General features: G+C 38.2%; 1 protein-coding gene and 1 non-coding gene across 3 annotated transcripts in view; both read left to right on the top strand.

Moving 5' to 3' along the window:
• The window catches only part of Ipo7 (importin 7), a 41879-nt gene extending 27897 nt beyond the window's left edge, over positions 1–13982 (top strand). Inside the window, exons 13-25 of one of the 2 annotated variants that reach the window (XM_027410067.2) lie at positions 492–581; positions 988–1153; positions 1304–1464; positions 3044–3172; positions 5509–5575; positions 5654–5779; positions 6380–6477; positions 7359–7454; positions 7920–8140; positions 8232–8437; positions 9852–10055; positions 11355–11471; positions 12104–13982. In XM_027410067.2, the coding sequence (XP_027265868.1) occupies positions 492–581; positions 988–1153; positions 1304–1464; positions 3044–3172; positions 5509–5575; positions 5654–5779; positions 6380–6477; positions 7359–7454; positions 7920–8140; positions 8232–8437; positions 9852–10055; positions 11355–11471; positions 12104–12201 (1779 nt within the window). In that variant the 3' untranslated portion in view covers positions 12202–13982. Of the gene's footprint in view, positions 1–491; positions 582–987; positions 1154–1303; positions 1465–3043; positions 3173–5508; positions 5576–5653; positions 5780–6379; positions 6478–7358; positions 7455–7919; positions 8141–8231; positions 8438–9848; positions 10056–11354; positions 11472–12103 lie in introns of both variants that reach the window. The other variant, XM_027410066.2, reaches the window with a different exon arrangement.
• LOC113835098 lies at positions 719–902 on the top strand. Its single transcript, XR_003484332.1, has one exon. It is a non-coding gene; the product is annotated as a small nucleolar RNA SNORA23 (small nucleolar RNA).
• Positions 13983–18361: the final 4379 nt, after the last annotated feature.

Below are 18361 nucleotides of genomic sequence, written 5' to 3'. Positions count from 1 at the left end.
TACTTTCACTGAATGCATTTCGTCAACTAAGCTCTCTCCAGCCTCTGAAGCCATCTCTCCACACCCCGATTGTTTTGTTTTTAGAAAGGGTTTCTCTGTAACTTTGGAGCCTCTCCTGGAACTAGCTCTTGTAGACCAGGTGGTCTCGAACTCACAGAGATCCGTCTGCCTCTGCCTCCAAGTGCTGGGACTAAAGGCAAAGGCCACCACCGTCCTATTCTAAAATGTATAATTGCTAAGACTGCTGGGGTAGGGAAGAAGGGATTCATCATGGGTAATTAGGTAGTAAGATCCATGCCAGACTTGGATATACTGAGGCTTTGTCTCAAAAAAATATTCATAATATAGAAACAAATGAGTTGTGTTTCATGAGATTTAAGGGTTGAGAATAAATCTGTTTCTTTATTGGTTCCTTTTAACATCGTGTATATTTGCAACTTGAGACGGTTGTGTTTAGATAACTTATTAAGACACTTTATTTATATTCACAGAAAAAGATCTACAAAGATCAGATGGAATACATGTTGCAGAATCATGTATTTCCTCTCTTCAGCAGTGAGCTAGGCTACATGAGAGCAAGAGTAAGTTTTAAAGTTGTATTATTTGATGTATTTTTTTTTATATGTCATGTAAGGTATGATTCAAAATTGAAACTTTTACTTAGAAATGTGTTATCCCCGCTAAGACTTGTTTTTCTATGGGTCTTCATCTGGCTGCTGCAGTACTGTGTGCGTAGTTGTCATCTATGTCTGGTAGCGGTACCTGTCTGTGTTTTGCATTCAGGTCTTGCTATCCACACAAAGAGTGTGCAGCCAAAGAGTAACATGGGATCATAGTACTGGTCTTGTGTTGTGTGTTTGAACACATCTTCCACTGGCCAGCCTCCAATTTCCCAGACACAAAACTCTGGGTATAGCTTTATTTTGGGAAATCTATTGTAAGCTGTTTAGAGTCACACATACCTGCCCGTTTCCCCTGTATTTACAGGCTTGCTGGGTACTTCACTATTTTTGCGAAGTGAAGTTCAAGAGTGATCAGAACCTCCAAACAGCTTTAGAGCTGACAAGAAGATGTCTGATTGATGATCGAGAAATGCCTGTAAAAGTGGAAGCTGCCATTGCACTGCAAGTGTTGATCAGCAATCAAGAAAAAGGTGAGTGTTTATATGTCACAAATACCCTGATATAACTGTAAGGCAGAATTCTAGGAACTAGCTTAATATACTCCGTGCAAGCAATTGGAGTCTGCTTTTTTGTGTATCTGACTAATTATTTACTTGTCTCCCCCCTCTTCCCCATTACAGCTAAAGAATACATCACTCCATTTATCAGACCTGTAATGCAGGCTCTTCTTCATATTATAAGAGAAACAGAAAATGATGATCTTACAAATGTAATTCAGAAAATGATCTGCGAATATAGTGAAGAGGTTACTCCCATTGCTGTAGAAATGACACAGCATCTGGTATGTTGTTTGAATTTGTTACTATTGCAAAGATGTTAATTTAGGTGTCTGAATGATCCCTGTAGTTTGTCACAAGTGTATTGCTTTCCCTAAAAGCAAATATTACATGAAACTTACTTTGTAACAAGTAATATAAACCCCTTCACAAATATTTATTTCTCACACAGTTCTAGTTGAAATGACTCCTGTTTTATAGAGAAGGATTGTGAAGTAGAAAAAGATGGCATGACTTGCCAGAGCTAAATGTGTACTATGGCTGGGATTCATCCTTGTGTTGTCACAAGAGTTCAGGCTCTTAGGAATGTAATGGCTCAGCATCTGTGGGCTTTCCTGAATACTCAGAACAGTTGATTTAGTTACAAATAGCAAGTTAGGCACAGAGAAATGGTTCAGTGATTAAGAGCATTTTTTGCTCTCTCAAAGAGGACCTGGGTCCAACTCCCAGCACCCCATGTTGGTTCAGAACTGTGTGTAACTCCCAGTTCCATAATATCTGATGCCCTTTTCTGTGAACATGCAAGTCTTCTACAAACATACTTATAAGCAAAATACTTGTACATTAAATTAGGCCGGGTGGTGGTGGCTCACGCCTTTAATCCCAGCACTCGGGAGGCAGAGGCAGGCGGATATCTGTGAGTTCGAGACCGGGAGCTAATTCCAGGACAGCCTCCAAAGCCACAGAGAATCCCTGTCTCGAAAAACCAAATATACATGTATGTATGTATGTATGTATGTATTGTACATTAAATTATGTTTTTAGGGCTGGATGGCTCAGAGGTTAAGAGCACTTCCAGATTTGCCTCAGTTCAATTCCCAGCAACCACATGGTGGCTCACAACCATCTGTTATGAGATCTGGTGCCCTCTTCTGGTGTGCAGATATACATGGAAGCAGAATGTTGTATACATAATAAATAAATAAAATATTTAAAAACAATTATGTTTTTAGAAAGCCAAATCAGCATGTTGGTGATTTAATATACCTTTTTTTGGGCATAGTCAAAGAAAGGATCTCAGTATGTTGCTGGTGCTATAACTGAACTGTAGATGCTGTTTCTGTTCCGACTGGCCCCAAATATGCACATAGAGACAAATTAACTAAATATAAACTGTTTGGCCAGTGGCTTAGGCTTCTTACTGGCTACTTCTCTGTTTATAGCCCATTTCTATTTAAACTATGTATTTCCACAAGGCTGTGGCTTATCTGTAATCCGTCATGTTACTCCTTCGGTAGCATGGCATCTCTGGCAGCTTCTCTCTGCCTTCTGGTAGGTAGCCCTGCATTTACTCCCTGCCAATCAGTGGCCAATCAGTGTTTTAGTCATCACTGAACTCTTGCTGTCATTCAGTCCTTTGGCACTGTTAATGGTAATGATAAGCACATTCTGTACCTTGCCTCATTACTCTCACAGTGTCAATATGCAGTCCCCCAAGTACTGTGTTAGAAAACTTGTAATTTCAGTAGTATGGGAGCTGTGGCAGGAAATTTGAGGCCTGCCTGCTACTCTGTGTGTGTGTCCTGACTCTTCACCCGGCCTTAAAACCAAAGCACTCAATACATTTCATTGTCTTGATTCTAGGCAATGACATTTAACCAAGTAATTCAGACTGGGCCAGATGAGGAAGGAAGTGATGACAAAGCAGTCACCGCTATGGGAATTCTAAATACAATTGACACACTTCTGAGTGTGGTTGAAGATCACAAAGAGGTAAAAAATAAAATAAAAAAGACTCATGCTGCACAATTTTTATGGAGTGTTAAAAAGCCGTCTTATCTCCTTTTATTTGATCACTTGGTTTCAAGGTATAAGTGCTATTTGCTTTACCCTTTGTTTTTTTTTTTTTGTTTGTTTGTTTTTGGAGCTCATTACTTTTCTGAGGTCTCCAACATATGCTGATTTCTTAGAAAACATGGTACTAGTTGCACTCAAGTTAGTTTTGGACTGATGAGATACCTCAGCAGGGAAAGCTCCTTGTCTCTAAGCCTGAGTCAGTCCCTGGACACAGCATATACACATGAATGAATGAATGAACAAGTAGGTATAAACATTTGTCATAATTCAGAATATATATTCTACTAAAATTAGCATTATCTTCAAGTTTTTGCCTGTTACCTTTTTGAAATGTAAAGGGGATATAATGAATATTAAAAACTTAATTATTTAAATTATGAAATAAAACACAACATGAAACAAATTGGTCTTCCGATTGCTTATAGTTGGGCTTTTTTGTTTTGTTTTGTTTTGTTTTTTTTGTTTTTGTTTTTGGTTTTTGGAGAAAGGGTTTCTCTGTGTAGCTTTGGAGCCTATCCTGGCACTCACTCTGGAGACCATGCTGCCCTCGAACTCACAGAGATCCGCCTGCCTCCCGAATGATGGGATTAAAGGCATGTAACGCCCAGCCTGTTTATAGTATGTTATTTTTTTATATATATATATATTCTGTATTTCCTTTAGATTTTTATTTCCTATTAGAAGCCAATTTTAATTTTTGTTTGGTTGGTTTTGGTTTTTTGAGACAGGTTTTCTCTCTATAACTGCCCTAACTGTCCTGTAACTCTTGGTAGACCAGGATGGCCTCAAACTCACAGAGATCAGCCTGCCACTACCACCCGTCTTTGAATTTTTTATTTATCCTTTTTCTGGTGCTGGGATAAAGGGAGAGCTTCTTATATACTAAGCAATGTTTCTACCATTGAGCTATACCTCAGCACACATAATTTCTGATAGATGCAATTGAATCCCTCAGAGATTACATACTTTTTTGGTATTTTTGAGATAAGGCCTTATTGTACATGTGTACACCACAAAGACTTTGAAGTCATTGTGGATAGCCTTTGCTGGTTTGATGTATTCCTGTGTCATCTTAGCCTTATGACTACCACCACACTTGCCCAGATATAATTTCTTTTCTCTTTTGGTTTGGTTTTGGTTTTTTGAGAGGTGGGGTTAGAGACAGTATTTCTCTGTGTAGCCTTGAAGCTATCCTGGCACTCACTCCTGTAGACTAGGCTGGCCTTGAAATCATAAAGAGCTACCTGCCTCTGCCTCCCAAGTGCTGGGATTAAAGGTTTGCCCTACCACCCCACATTATCTAGAGATAATTCCAACCCTGCTTTTTTATCCACAATCACTGTCATGAATTTGGTGTCAATAAGTATGCTGTGGATGCTTATACAGGTGATATAGGTCATCTAAAAGTAACAGTTTTCCAGATGACTACAAGCTATTGTGTAAATGTCATTAAACTATTTTTATATTTTGTATAATTATAGATAGGCACCATCCATACAAAATCCGGTCATTGCTTTTACTTAGCAAATAAATGAATGTCTTTGAGAAATTTTTTGTCTTTTATGTTTGAAATGGGATTTATTAACATGTTGTATATTTGAAAGTAATGTCTTACTTGTATATCTAATTTGTAGATAAATTTTTCCTTGTGCATTTAACATTTGAATGTTCTTCACAGATTAGGAAGAGGCCTAAGGAGTTGGTGTTTCCCATTATATTCTTGATGAAGTTGAGGCTTAAGTGTACATTTCATGGGTCACTGTCTGATAATTTGAAAAATGGAACAGGGCATGCTAACACATTTAATCCTGGCAGAAGCAGGTGGATCGCTCTCTGAGTTTGAGGTTTGTCTAGTCTACATACTGAGTTCTAACCCAATCTTTGAAAGCAAAGGAAAAAAATGGAAGTGACCTAACCTAGGATTCTGTCATTGGTAGGAACACTGCCGTCCTTCAGACTATTTCATTATAAATCAACCAGTGACTTCTTAGGTTTGTCTGGACTGAGTTTATGTGTGTTTAACATAATAAAAAGACCTTGCTGTCTTTAGAATATTTGATAGTATTTTTTCCCTCTGATTTTGTAAACGTGCAAGTGGTTCCTTATTTTTCTCGTTGTAGAGATTTTCCACTAAATGTTGGTGTTAGATTTGTCATAATTTTGTGTTTCAGAACAGATTCGAGAGTGGTTTTTTTTTTTTTTTTTTTTAAGACAAATGTGACATTTCCTTAGCAAGTTTTTTTCTCTCTTAGATAACCCAGCAGCTTGAGGGAATCTGCTTACAAGTCATTGGGACCGTTTTACAACAGCATGTCTTAGGTATTATACCTGATTTTACTGTTTTTATATCATTTAGGAGGAGTAAGCATTTTTTCACAAATTGATGTTCTGTTTTAGAATTCTATGAAGAGATCTTCTCTTTGGCACATAGTCTGACATGTCAACAAGTGTCTCCACAGATGTGGCAGTTACTGCCCCTTGTATTTGAGGTATTTCAGCAAGATGGCTTTGATTACTTTACAGGTAAAGTCATCCGGCATGAAAATATTTATTGTTCCTCTAACCCCATCATGATTACCACATAGCTTATAATTTAAACACTGTACATTTTCCTGCCCTTGCTGCTGCATTCTTTAAATAAGTAATCGGTAACAATTAATGCCCAAGGATGACATGGGTATTAGTTGACATTAGTTGCTGTTGTGTCATCATTGTTAATGTTTGCTTTTAAAAGCACATATCATAATTCTATATATAATTAGGTTTACACGTATGTGTTAATTTTGTTTAATGCAAAGGAATTCTTTTTAAAGTGATAGAGACAAAATAGTGTGAGATTTGCCCTTTGCCTAGGAAACTTTATTTAGAGGAAAAATGAAGTGGTTGTTTTTTTTATTATTATGAATATATGTAAATTATATATATGTGTGTGTGCCGGGTATCGTGGTACCTACCTGTACATACCAGCACTTGGAGACAGAGATAGAGTTCAAATTCATCCTTGGTTACCAGCTAGTTTGCAATTAGCCTGAACTAAAGGAGGCTTTGCTTTTTGGTAGAGGGGAATAAAGAACGGTAAAGGATGTACAAATTGATTTTATTTTCTTTTATTTTTAACTGTAGACATGATGCCTCTTCTGCATAACTATGTAACAGTTGATACAGATACACTCCTATCTGATACCAAGTATCTTGAGATGATATACAGTATGTGTAAAAAGGTAGGTCTCTTTTATAATACCAGATATCAGAACGTTGTTGCAATAAAGTGATAAAGATACACATGTTCCTGGATTGTGTGGAACACAGAACACATTGATCAGACAATTAGGTCTTCTTTGGTAGAAGGGTTATTGTTTGAAGCAAGAGAATTGAGAGTTCAAGGTTATTGTGTGGTTCATAGCAAGTTTGAGATCCTGACGAAAATATTGGAATGAAGTGTTTTGGGTTTGGGGAAATAACAGTTCAATGATAAAGCACTTGCCTGGATAGATAACACATTCAACTTGGGAGAGAATACGGGTTTTTGGCTGAGTATGGTGGTATACCCCTTTAATTCCAGCACTGTGAGTTAGAGCATACCTTGGCCTATATATCAAATTCCAGGCTAGGCAGAATTACATAGTGACACCCTGTCTGCAGGCAAACATTATATATAAAAAAAATAAGTTACCAAAACTACACTGCCATTTAGTTGTGTGCATATGGGACCAGTCTAAAACCATTCATCCTCCTGCCTCAGCCTCTCCAGGACTTTGATTTACAGGCATGTGCTACTATGCTTTGGGCGATAGGGTTTTTTGGGGGGTTGTTCTTTACAAAAGAGCCAGATATCTTTCATAAAGATTAGTGTTGTCTCCATGAGAGAACTTAATGTTTGTTAACATGCTAGAGTCCAGAATAAGAATACAGTATATGTGCATTTACCTTACAAACTAGGGTGTCAGAAGGATAGGCTGTGATAAACAAATACTGTCTTTTGTCCCTTTTATGATCAAAATAGTTTGTCTAAATTAGAAGTGTAAATACATAGAGGGAAATTATTTCTCTGATTTAAACATTTTACAAAGCCTTCTTGCAATTTATATTGTGTGTTCATCAGGTTCTTACTGGAGTTGCAGGAGAAGATGCAGAATGCCATGCAGCAAAATTGTTAGAGGTCATCATTCTACAGTGCAAAGGGCGTGGCATCGATCAGGTCAGTGAGGCTGATTTTTCTGTTTTTGGCTTTAGAATGTTGGTCTTTGATACTTAATTTTTCTTTGGGATCGTGTATATTTCTATACATTATTGCAACATGGATGGACAACATTCTTAAATGTTTTATGTTATATCTAATGTTCGTTGTTTAATGTATATTTGTTATATAAATTAGCTTTGGTTAAAGAGTTTTGATGGATTGGTCAATAACTGCATTATAAGTCACTTTAAGTAGGAAGACTGAATCCAGGATTGATAATTAGTGAGGCTCTCACAGGTCAGTGAAGACTTGCTTTCCTTTAAAATTAGATTTCCCATAAAAATGCTTCAACAGTTATATACTAGTCATCTTTGGATGTAACCTTTAGGGACAGAAGGAAGTTTCAGTGGAAGTAATAAGTTTATAGTAAGCTAGGTTGGATGCTATTGTAGTCTTTGAAGATCTTGTAATCTCTCTTTACAGTGTATTCCATTATTCGTGGAAGCGGCTTTAGAGAGACTGACGAGGGAGGTTAAGACCAGTGAACTTCGAACAATGTGCCTGCAAGTTGCAATTGCAGCATTGTATTATAATCCACACCTACTTCTTAATACCTTAGAAAATCTACGCTTCCCTAATAATGTTGAACCAGTTACAAATCATTTTATCACTCAATGGCTTAATGACGTAGACTGTTTCCTGGGGTAAGTGATAATACATTATAATTTTATGAGAGACTCTGTTTATGTAATAAAATAGACTAAAGTTTGATTATTGTTTTATTTATGGTTTTAGGCTTCATGACAGGAAGATGTGTGTTCTCGGCTTGTGTGCCCTTATTGATATGGAACAAATACCACAGGTTTTAAATCAGGTTTCAGGACAGATTTTGCCAGCATTTATCCTTTTATTTAATGGATTGAAAAGAGCATATGCCTGCCATGCAGAACATGAGAATGACAGTGATGATGATGATGAAGCTGAAGATGATGATGAAACTGGTAAGGGATTCATGGTGTATAAAAGCAAAGCATGTCTGCCCAGAATCATCGTAGAATTCTTTATCATAGATAGGTTTGTGGCCAAATGCTTTCAGATTCGTTGATAGGGAAGGCAGGCATAGTGAGCAAATACCCCATATACCAGGTGCCTAGTAGGCTATGACAGTTCTCATATATAAGGACAGGTAGAGCTAAACAAACTGTTTTTTTGTTGTTTTTTTTTTTTTGTTTGTTTTTGTTTTTGTTTTGAAAAAGTTAAACTTGAAAATTTCTGGTTTTGTGGCATAAAGACATTTAGTATTTAGCCAAATTGTACTAAATTTGTGCTGAGTTTATTCAGGAGAGAGAGCTAAGGATGTAGCTGAGTTGGTAGAATGCTTGGCTAACATGCACCATGTCTGAATTCTATCCCAGCACCATGTAATCTAGCATTCTAAAGATAAAGGTAGGTGGATCAGATCCAGTGCTCTATTCTGGCCTCTGCAGGCAGTCCACATATATGGTGGTCTTATATACATGAAAGCAAAGCACTCATAAAAGTTTTTAAAATGAAAAAATTAAGGTAATTGCATGTTGGCTCAAACATCTAACTGTATACTATTGATAGAAATTGAATTTGATACCACTGGTCAGCACACTGACCAGAAATGGTGGCTATATCTGTAGGAATCATGCTCTGACCAAAGAAACACCTCACAAGTTTTTCACTCTGTCTCCCTCTGGTTTTTTGAAACAGGTTCTCTATATAGTCCTGTTACTAAACTTACTATGTAGACCAGGTTGGGTTGAACTGAAGGAAATCCACTTACCTCTTCTCCCTAAGTACTGAGGTTAAGGGCGGGTACCAGCATGCCTGGCTCAGAACCAGTTGTTTCTTCTTTTCTTTTTTTGGCGGGGGGGGGGTGGGTTTCGAGACCGGGTTTCTCTGTGTAGCGTTGGAGCCTATCCTGGCACTCACTCTGGAGACCAGGCTGGCCTTGAATTCCCAGAGATCTGCCTGCCTCTGCCTCCCGAGTGCTGGGTTTAAAGGCATGTGCCACCAACACATGGCCTTAGCAGGCCTTTTTAACGTGGTGGTTTATAACAAATCTATTCAGTATCCTTATGTTGTCTATCATCTCAAGGAGGAAATAAGGCAATTATTATTATCTTTCCCTTTGTCACCTGTATTTGGATCATAGAAAGAGCCAGGAGTTGTAACACACATCTACAGTCTAGATTGGAACATGGTACTATGAGACCCTGTCCATGCTGAGCTTGTTAAGGAGGCTGTATCTAAATAAAACAAGTTTTATTGCTTTATCATCAGTTGAGTCTTAGTTGAGTTTTATGGACACCTAAGAGTGTTGAAGTAATTGGCAATTTGCTGAGTAACCGAACATCTTATTGTTATAAATAACTAACTTGGCAGAAGAACTGGGGAGTGATGAAGATGATATTGATGAAGATGGGCAGGAATATTTAGAGATTCTGGCTAAGCAAGCAGGTGAAGATGGAGATGATGAGGATTGGGAAGAAGATGATGCTGAGGAGACTGCTCTCGAAGGCTATTCCACAATCATTGATGATGAAGACAACCCTGTTGATGAGTATCAGATTTTTAAAGCTATATTTCAAAGTAAGTCAACTTCTTAAATGGACCATTTTTAATTGGCCGTGACATGTAGTCCCAAGTCTGGCTTCTTCCTTTATTCCATTACATTTCTTTGGTACTTTGAAAGATGTATATTATTAGAAAATAATTTCAAAGATCATACAGTTAAAAATGCCCATATACCTATTTTTAAAAGGTTGGTTGTCTAGTTTTTGTAAACCTGTTTTTTAAAAAGAGGTTGAGAACCTGGAAAGATGGCTCAGCAGTTAAGAGCCATCTTTGAACTGCTCTTCTAGAACTTGGGGATCATCCAGGGCTTTATGCTAGACAACCAACCTTTTAAAAAATACGCATATGGGCATTTCTGGCCCATGCATCATTTTTTTGTTTTGTTTTTTGAGACAGGGTTTCTCTGTGTAGCTTTGGAGCCTATCCTGGCACTTGCTCTGGAGACCAGGCTGCCCTCGAACTCACAGAGATCCGCCTGACTCTGCCTCCTGAGTGCTGGGATTAAAGGCGTGTGCCACCAACGCCCGGCTATGCATGCATCAATTTTTAAGTGCAGTTTTTCTTTTCCAAACTGTCTTGATACAGTATTTTTGTTCAAAATTAAGGAATGTTCTCATTTTGTAAAATTTTGTTTTGTTTTGTTGTGAATTATTTGCATGTGTGTCTGTCTAGGGGACATGTACATGTGAATTCATGTACTAATGGAGGCTAGAGGCATCAGATCCTTTGGAACTGGAATTACAGATGCTGTGAGCCCTGTGAAAACTTAATTTTTGGAACAATTTTTTGTCTTTTTAATATATTAAAATGGTCACTCTTTAGTCTGTAAAGTAAAATGTTGTGGTCATTTCTTACACACATGTATTCATTTGTGTGGTTTGTTCATATGATCCCTAGGGATTGGATCCAGGGTATTTCCCATGCTAGGTAAGCGATGTTTACCACTAGGTTATACCCCGTCCCAGGATTTTAGTTAGGAAAGCACTAAAATATACAATGTATTTCTAAGGCTTCTAGGCTTTGTTTTTATATTTTGTGCGAAGTTTGTTACTTAATAAAAACTATTTATTTATTTATAGGTAGGGTTTCTCTAACTGTTTGGGTGTCTTGGAATATAGTTTGTATATCATTCTGGCCTCAATTATAGAGATCTGCCTGCCTCTGCCTTCTGGAATTTAAAGATATGTGTGCCACAGTGCCTGGGGAAACCTTATTTCTTCACTAAGTTTATCCGAGCTATACTGTTTGAGATAGGGAAGTAAAATTGGTTATATCTGATGTTATTCCCCTTACCCTCTTTTACTCCCTATATAGCTATTCAAAATCGTAATCCTGTATGGTATCAGGCTTTGACTCATGGTCTTAATGAAGAACAAAGAAAACAGTTGCAGGACATAGCAACTCTCGCTGATCAAAGAAGAGCAGCCCATGGTATGTTAGTAAAACCATAACTTCCTCTGATGTAATTAATGACTTTATACAGCTTTATAATTATGTGAAGGAATTTTACATTCTGTAAAAGGTATTTGGGCAGGAGGTGTATACACTGAATTGTCTTAGATTACCCTCTGTATAGTAAGTAGCTTAATAAAAGTGCTTAAATTCAGGATGATATAGCATTCTGTTGAAGATTTAAAATTTTGAATTATTAAAGCCATAGACATTCATCATTAAACATTTCAGCATGCATTTTAAAAATCCAAGTATGTATGACACAGCCTAACCATTTTCTCTAAGTGTTAATATCCAATTAACCATCAGTGATCCTCTGTATTAGTTGAGAATAGCATTTTGGTGTATTATATTGGGGATTTAGTTGCATTTCACCAATTAGATATATTTATTTGTTCCTTTTTAAGATGAATACTTAATGATTCATTTGAATAATAGAAAATATAAAGCTTTTTTAAATCAATAAACTTTTTAAAATCAATATAGATACAGCTTATAATGCATGTGTCTATTATCGGGTTTAACTCTACTTGTAAATGTATTTCCATGTCCTTTTCCCCCATCAGTGAGATGATCAGATGACCATTAATGCTTCACCTCTTGTTTTCTAGAATCTAAAATGATTGAAAAACATGGAGGATACAAATTCAGCGCTCCAGTTGTGCCAAGTTCATTTAATTTTGGAGGCCCGGCACCAGGGATGAATTGAGTTTCCACTTTCTTTCCTGCTGTGTGAGTGTAGTGAAGAGCTTGTGTTCCTCCTAGTAGTGGTTCCAGAACCGGTTCATGTTATCTACTAACTGATCAATAGATGGACAGAAACCCCAGGAGGTGGGAGCTGATCATGTAACCTGGCACTGGACGAGAAACTAGAGGGATCCGGGGTGGGGTTAACTTGGGGGGCTATTTTCTTTATTTTTTGAAGAAAGTAAGATCCTGACTCTGAAGCTTCAAGAGACACTGTGGAAATCTGAAACGAGGGGATGTCATGAAGGCAGCTTTTCTTTTTCTGAGGAAAAAAATAGGCATGGGCTACAGGAATATTTAAAATGTCTCATTTACAGTATAAAGTTCAAAGGTAGATGTAATTCTTACACCTTTAAGTATTTGTCTGATTTCTGTCTCTTCCTGACCATTGGGTATCCTTTATATGTAAATAAGATAAGGTAATCAGATAGCCTTATTCAGTCTTTATCATTTTCATTCATCAGATTGTTCCTGTGTAGATTGGACATTTATTGTAGCACTACATAACTGATTTTAAATCTGTAAATGAATTAGCACTTTCATATTGAAACAAGCCTGCTAGCCTATGTATAAAAGCAAAACTGTTTGCTGTTTATAAAAAGGGATATAATGGGGTGGGGGGCAAGGGTAATTTCAGGTTAATTATTAATTTAAAAATGAACTAGCAATTTTGTATCTGGTGACTTTGTGGTGCACTCACCTCTGGTAGTGACTTGAATTCGGTATGTAAAAAGGGGTTAGTGATGTTTCATTGCTGCTAAAAATGGCAACTCCCTCTGTGTCCTTTTTTGTTCCTTAAAGCTCTCAGTGTACAAGTGGACATTTGGATACAAGACCTTATGTAACAAACAAAGGTGATATCTGAAGCATGTAAATTGGACATAAAATTCTACTCTTAAAGAGTTGATCTAGAGTATGGCTAAACATCTATATATGCAATCTATTAAAAGAACTTAATTCGGCAATTATGTCTTGATCTGATTGCAATTTATTCCTAATTATTCCCTATCCCCATTGACCTGTTTTATCCTGTACCAGAAAGAGTGCAAAATGTACTTAAGACTAATACCTGCCCATTCTCCTTTCCTTGTCTCTTCTACCGGTCCTGATAATGGTGTCTTTATCCTAAGTCTGTAGCCTGAAGGCACATGGTTCCCTCTAAAAACCACTATTGATACCACTGCAGAATCAAGCCAGCAACAACAGGGTAGCGAGGTGGGCTTCTCCCCTCTCTTCCTAAATGCATGTTCAAAGATAAGCCTTCATTGATCTTAAACATCTGTCAGATGAGTCATACATTGGATTATTTTTTATATACATGTATACACAATATTTCAAATTGAAAGCAACATCTCAGTGGATTCAAAACTACTACATACTGTTGTCTAAAACAAAATTTATAAACTGTACAAATGAAATGCACATATTGATATTTAAAATGCATAATTAAGAAAACCCTTTGGTGTTGTGTTTTTCTTGTATACCAATACTTTAGCCACTAATGTTGGCACTGTTTGGTTTTCTATTATAACTCTGAAGGAGTGAATGTATTTCTTAATTTAATACTAAAATCTTGGCCAAAAGGAAAAGATGTCTAAATGTGTGGGTGCAAACTGTTAATCAAGTGTGCTTCTATTACCATCTGATAGTTGGGGCACCAAGTGTATGTCCTAGGTTGCTTAATGGAATGTCACTATTCTATGAAATCAATAAAATAAAAATGGAGTAGTTATATATCTGCAACATTGTATCCAGAGGGGAGATACTGAATATTATTAACATTATCGTCTTCCTGTACTTTTTTGTGCCCTAATACCTACTCTACTTTTTAAATTTTCAGGCTTCAATGATCTTTGAATTGATCCAGTTTTCACATTGTTACTGGAAAACCCTATCTAATAAAAGTTTAGTCCCATACACAGAATGAAAACTCTCATTTGGTGAGGTTTTGTTTTAAGAGACTGTACTGGCACATCTTTATGGACATTTGCTCTCATGCCAGCACTCTGGAGATAGAGGCAAAGTTCCCGGATAGCCTGGGATGACAGAGTTACAGGACAGCCAGGCTACCACAGCTAGACCTCATCTCAATGCAAAATTTGTAATTATTTAATGTTCAAGTAGTATTTTTTAGTGCATTAGGCATTCCTTTTCCATCACACTAAACCTCACATTTCAAGTTTCTGGAAGATAACACTGGATCCCTCTCCCCCCCCCCAGAATTATTGAAATTATTGTTGGATTTTTTTTTTTTTTTTTTTTTTTTGAGACAGGGTCTCTGTGTAACCTTTGTTTGCTCGAACTTACTATATAGACCAGTCTGGCCTTGAACTCTAGGCCTCCCTACTAGGATATTAAAGGACTTGCTAAAGTAGTCCTTGTAAATTTCTACTTTATGTGTATGGGTGTTTTGCCTCTAAGTGCATGCATTTCCCAAGGAGGCCAAAAGAGGGCATCAGAAACCACCTACAACTGGAGTTAACATGGTTGTGAAGCCACTATGTGGCTTCTGAAAATTGAGCCTGGCTCCTCTGGAAAAGCAGCTAGTGTTCTTAACCTGGGGCATCTCTTCAGTGACCCAGTTATTGCAATTTGTGCATAGACTTAATTTTCTCACTTATGTAGATGCTGTTTTTCCTTCTTTTCTCCCACAGTATTGCTATTAGAGACCAGAGTGTATAGCAAGGGGAACCAACACTACCTTGTAGTGTATGCAGTGCTTGTAGTAGGTCTGAAAATAGCATTGGCATTGCCCTAGGACTGTAATTAGGGATGGTTAGCCAGCCTGGGGTTTGGAACTTTTTGAAATGGGATGCACTGGTCTTACTTATTTTATTCTATGTTTGTTGGTGTGGTTACCACAACTTTGTGTACTGCTCATGCTGCTTTTTCCTATTTGGCTGGCTATCCCACTTTCTTCTCTGGCTCCAGAAGTTTCACCTAACCTATTCCTGGCTAGCTATTGGCAGTTCAGCTCTTTATTATACCAATCACAGTGACATATCTTCACACAATGTAAAGGAATATTCTGCACCACATGTCAGCTTCCTGAAGCCGGAGTTTCAGGCCGTTGTGAGCTGTGGGTGCCAAAACTCAAATTCTGGTCCCCTGGAAGAACCACTGAGCCATTTTCAGTGTGGGTGTGTTTTGGCTGTTTTGGCCTGCACAGTGCCTAAAGAGATGCAAAGAAAGTGTTAAATCTTCAGGAACTAAAGTTACAGGTGGTTGTGAACTACAATCTTGGTGCTGAGAACTGAACCTGGGTTTTTAACCTGACCCATCTTTCCAGGCCCAGAAAAAGAGGTTCTTAAATTGAACAACCAATAGTGTTTCTCCAGAGGCTTAGTAGAGTTAGGTTGTAACTAGCTAAATTCAGTGACGCTATAGGCTCTATATTTGAGTGCAGCTTAATACCTATACAATGAATAAATCAGACGTGATGAAAAGGTTTCAAGTTAAGAGCTACACAGCCATAAAGGGCTAGGCTGTCAACCAGGATTAGCTAGCCTCACCGGCCTGTCATGAAATTCTGTAGGGTAGCCTGGCACCAGAGACCCACCTCCATTGCCTCCCAAGCACTGGGATGAAAGGCATACTTTAAAAAAAAAATAATTGAGCACTCTTGAAGCAAATAAATACACTGGGGGAAAGGGGACATTCTAGACCTGATAGTGCTCTGGATATAGTCATAATGTCATCATTTAATAGGGAGAAGTACTTACGTTCAAGGCCTATGGAGTAGGTCTCTCAGCTCATGTATCATATCCCATGGATCAAGACAATTTTAGATTAGACAAAGGAACACAAAAAATTAGACTACTAAAATTTTATGTATTTGCCAGGCATGTTTCATGTGGGCAGGACTATAAATCTCGTACAACCTAAGTTGCTTAGCAAGATATTTTTTTATTCCTTAGAGAATAAGTCCTTAAGATTGTGGCTCCAGTGGCAATAGTGCTTGTCTAGCATGCATAATGCTGAATCCCAACATTAGCCTGAAAAAGTGACTAAGAATATACTGGGCTCGCTGGTAGTGGCACACATCTTTAATACCAGCACTCTGCCGGGCGTTGGTGGCGCACGCCTTTAATCCCAACACTCGGGAGACAGAGGCAGGTGGATCTCTGAGTTCGAGACCAGTCTGGTTTACAAGACCTAGTTCCAGGACAGTCTCCAAAGCTACAGAGAAACCCTGCCTCAACCCCCCCCCCCCCAAAAAAAAAAAATACCAGCACTCTGGAGGCAGAAGCAGACAGATCTGGTATTGAGAGTTTGAGACCAGCCTGGTTTACAGATAAAGTGCTGGGATAAGCTCCAAAGCTATACAGAGAAACCTTGTCTCAATATATATATTAACACAAATCTCATGGACTGGTGCCCCAAAACCAGGAAAACTAGTGCAAGACTAGATTTAATCCAGCACCACCCGAACTTGGCATTTTCCTATCATATGAGTGCCCAGATTTGATCTCTAGCAATAAATACACAGAGATGAGCAAAGAATCAGAGTACGTTTCTGTTGATATAATGGTTACCATGGAATCAGCACACCTAGCTTGAGTGTGTAGCTAGTTTCTTCAGTGAGTAGCCTGGGGTATAGAATTTAGTAAACTTCATAAAAGATGTTCAGGAAGTTTTGATTATAAAATATCTACGGAAGTCCTATACTAAAAATCTAAGTAAAGCTAGCTAGTATAAAGTAAATCAAATGTCATTTCCCAGTCTCAAGAGCTAAAGAGTAATCACAGGGCTGGAGAGATGGCTCAGTGGTTAAGAGCACTGACTGTTCTTCCAGAGGACCTGAGTTCAATTCCCAGCAACCACATGGTGGCTCATAACCGCCTTGAATGATATCTGCATGCAGGCAGAAGACTGTATACATAAAAAGTAAATAAAATCTTAAAAAAAAAAAAGTAATCACAACTTCATTTTGCATTCCTGGTAATTAACCAGGTACATATTAAGGTAGTTATAAAGCAGTGGCTCTCAACCTGTGGGCCACAAACCCTCAGGAGGTCAGACACCCTTTCATAAGGGTAGTATATAAGATATCCACATTACAATTCGTAACTAGAACAATTTTAGTAATGAAGCAGCAATGAAAATGGTTTTGTTTGGTGGTCACAGCGTTAGGAAGGTTGAGAACCACTACTCTAAAGATTATTCAGAACCACAGATGGTGGCACATGCCTATAATCTCATTACTGGCCAGGTGGAGGTAGGGAAGACCATGTAAGTGGCATTCACCTGTCATTCGAGTGTTTGGGACTTGGTGCCTAGTGAATCATTAGTTCGAGATCATGTTATTGCCCTCTATATAACAAATCAGAGGCAAGATGAGCCACAGAAGACCTCTCAAAAGTCACAAAAGAATTTATGTTTAAAGATTCCAGGTTCCACCAGGCGGTGCTGGCGCGTGCTTTTAATCCCAACAGTTGGGAAGCAGAGGTAGGCGGATCTCCCTTGAGTTTGAGGCCAGCCTGGTCTACACAGAAACCCTGTCTCGGAAGGGAAAAAAAAAGTTCCAGGTACCAAGTCCTGTTCCCTTTCTGATGGCATTTGCGTACCAATTAATGCCTTGGTTAAAATTAGAAACCAAAAAGCTGGAATGACGTTGGGTCTGGCATAGACTTGTACCAGCACTGTGGAGGCTGAAGCACGATGATCCCCACCAAGTTCTTCTGGACTACACTGCAAAGATCAATCGCAATGGGGTTTGAAGCATATAATAACACTTTGTAAGTTCCGACTAGATTCTGTTACAAACTCAAATATTCCTACTTATCTTTAAACATTTCTTACATACTTTATTCGATCATTATCTGAAATGCAACAAAGTGAATAGAATCTGCTACTGGTGGTTAGCCTCCCCTATCCTGGAATATGAACCGGGCAACTCGACTTAACTGCGTACACTGCAGCTCATCTCGTCTCAACCGAGTACCACCTGAAATGCCCATTTGAAAAGGCTTTTAAAAGGGTTGGGCCGAGAGCACCAATAAACATACCACACGCGCCACAATTAATGTCCCAGTAGGCTTAAATAGCACGACAAATGCTCTCTCCATCCTTTAGCTCGGATACAACAGGTAAAGGACATACAAAGGAACGAAGCGACGCCA

This window comes from Cricetulus griseus, chromosome 3 (assembly GCF_003668045.3).
Source record: "Cricetulus griseus strain 17A/GY chromosome 3, alternate assembly CriGri-PICRH-1.0, whole genome shotgun sequence".
NCBI classification, from domain to species: domain Eukaryota; kingdom Metazoa; phylum Chordata; class Mammalia; order Rodentia; family Cricetidae; genus Cricetulus; species Cricetulus griseus.
The sequence above is the reverse complement of the archived record's forward strand: the minus strand, read 5'-3'. Positions and strand labels throughout refer to the sequence as shown.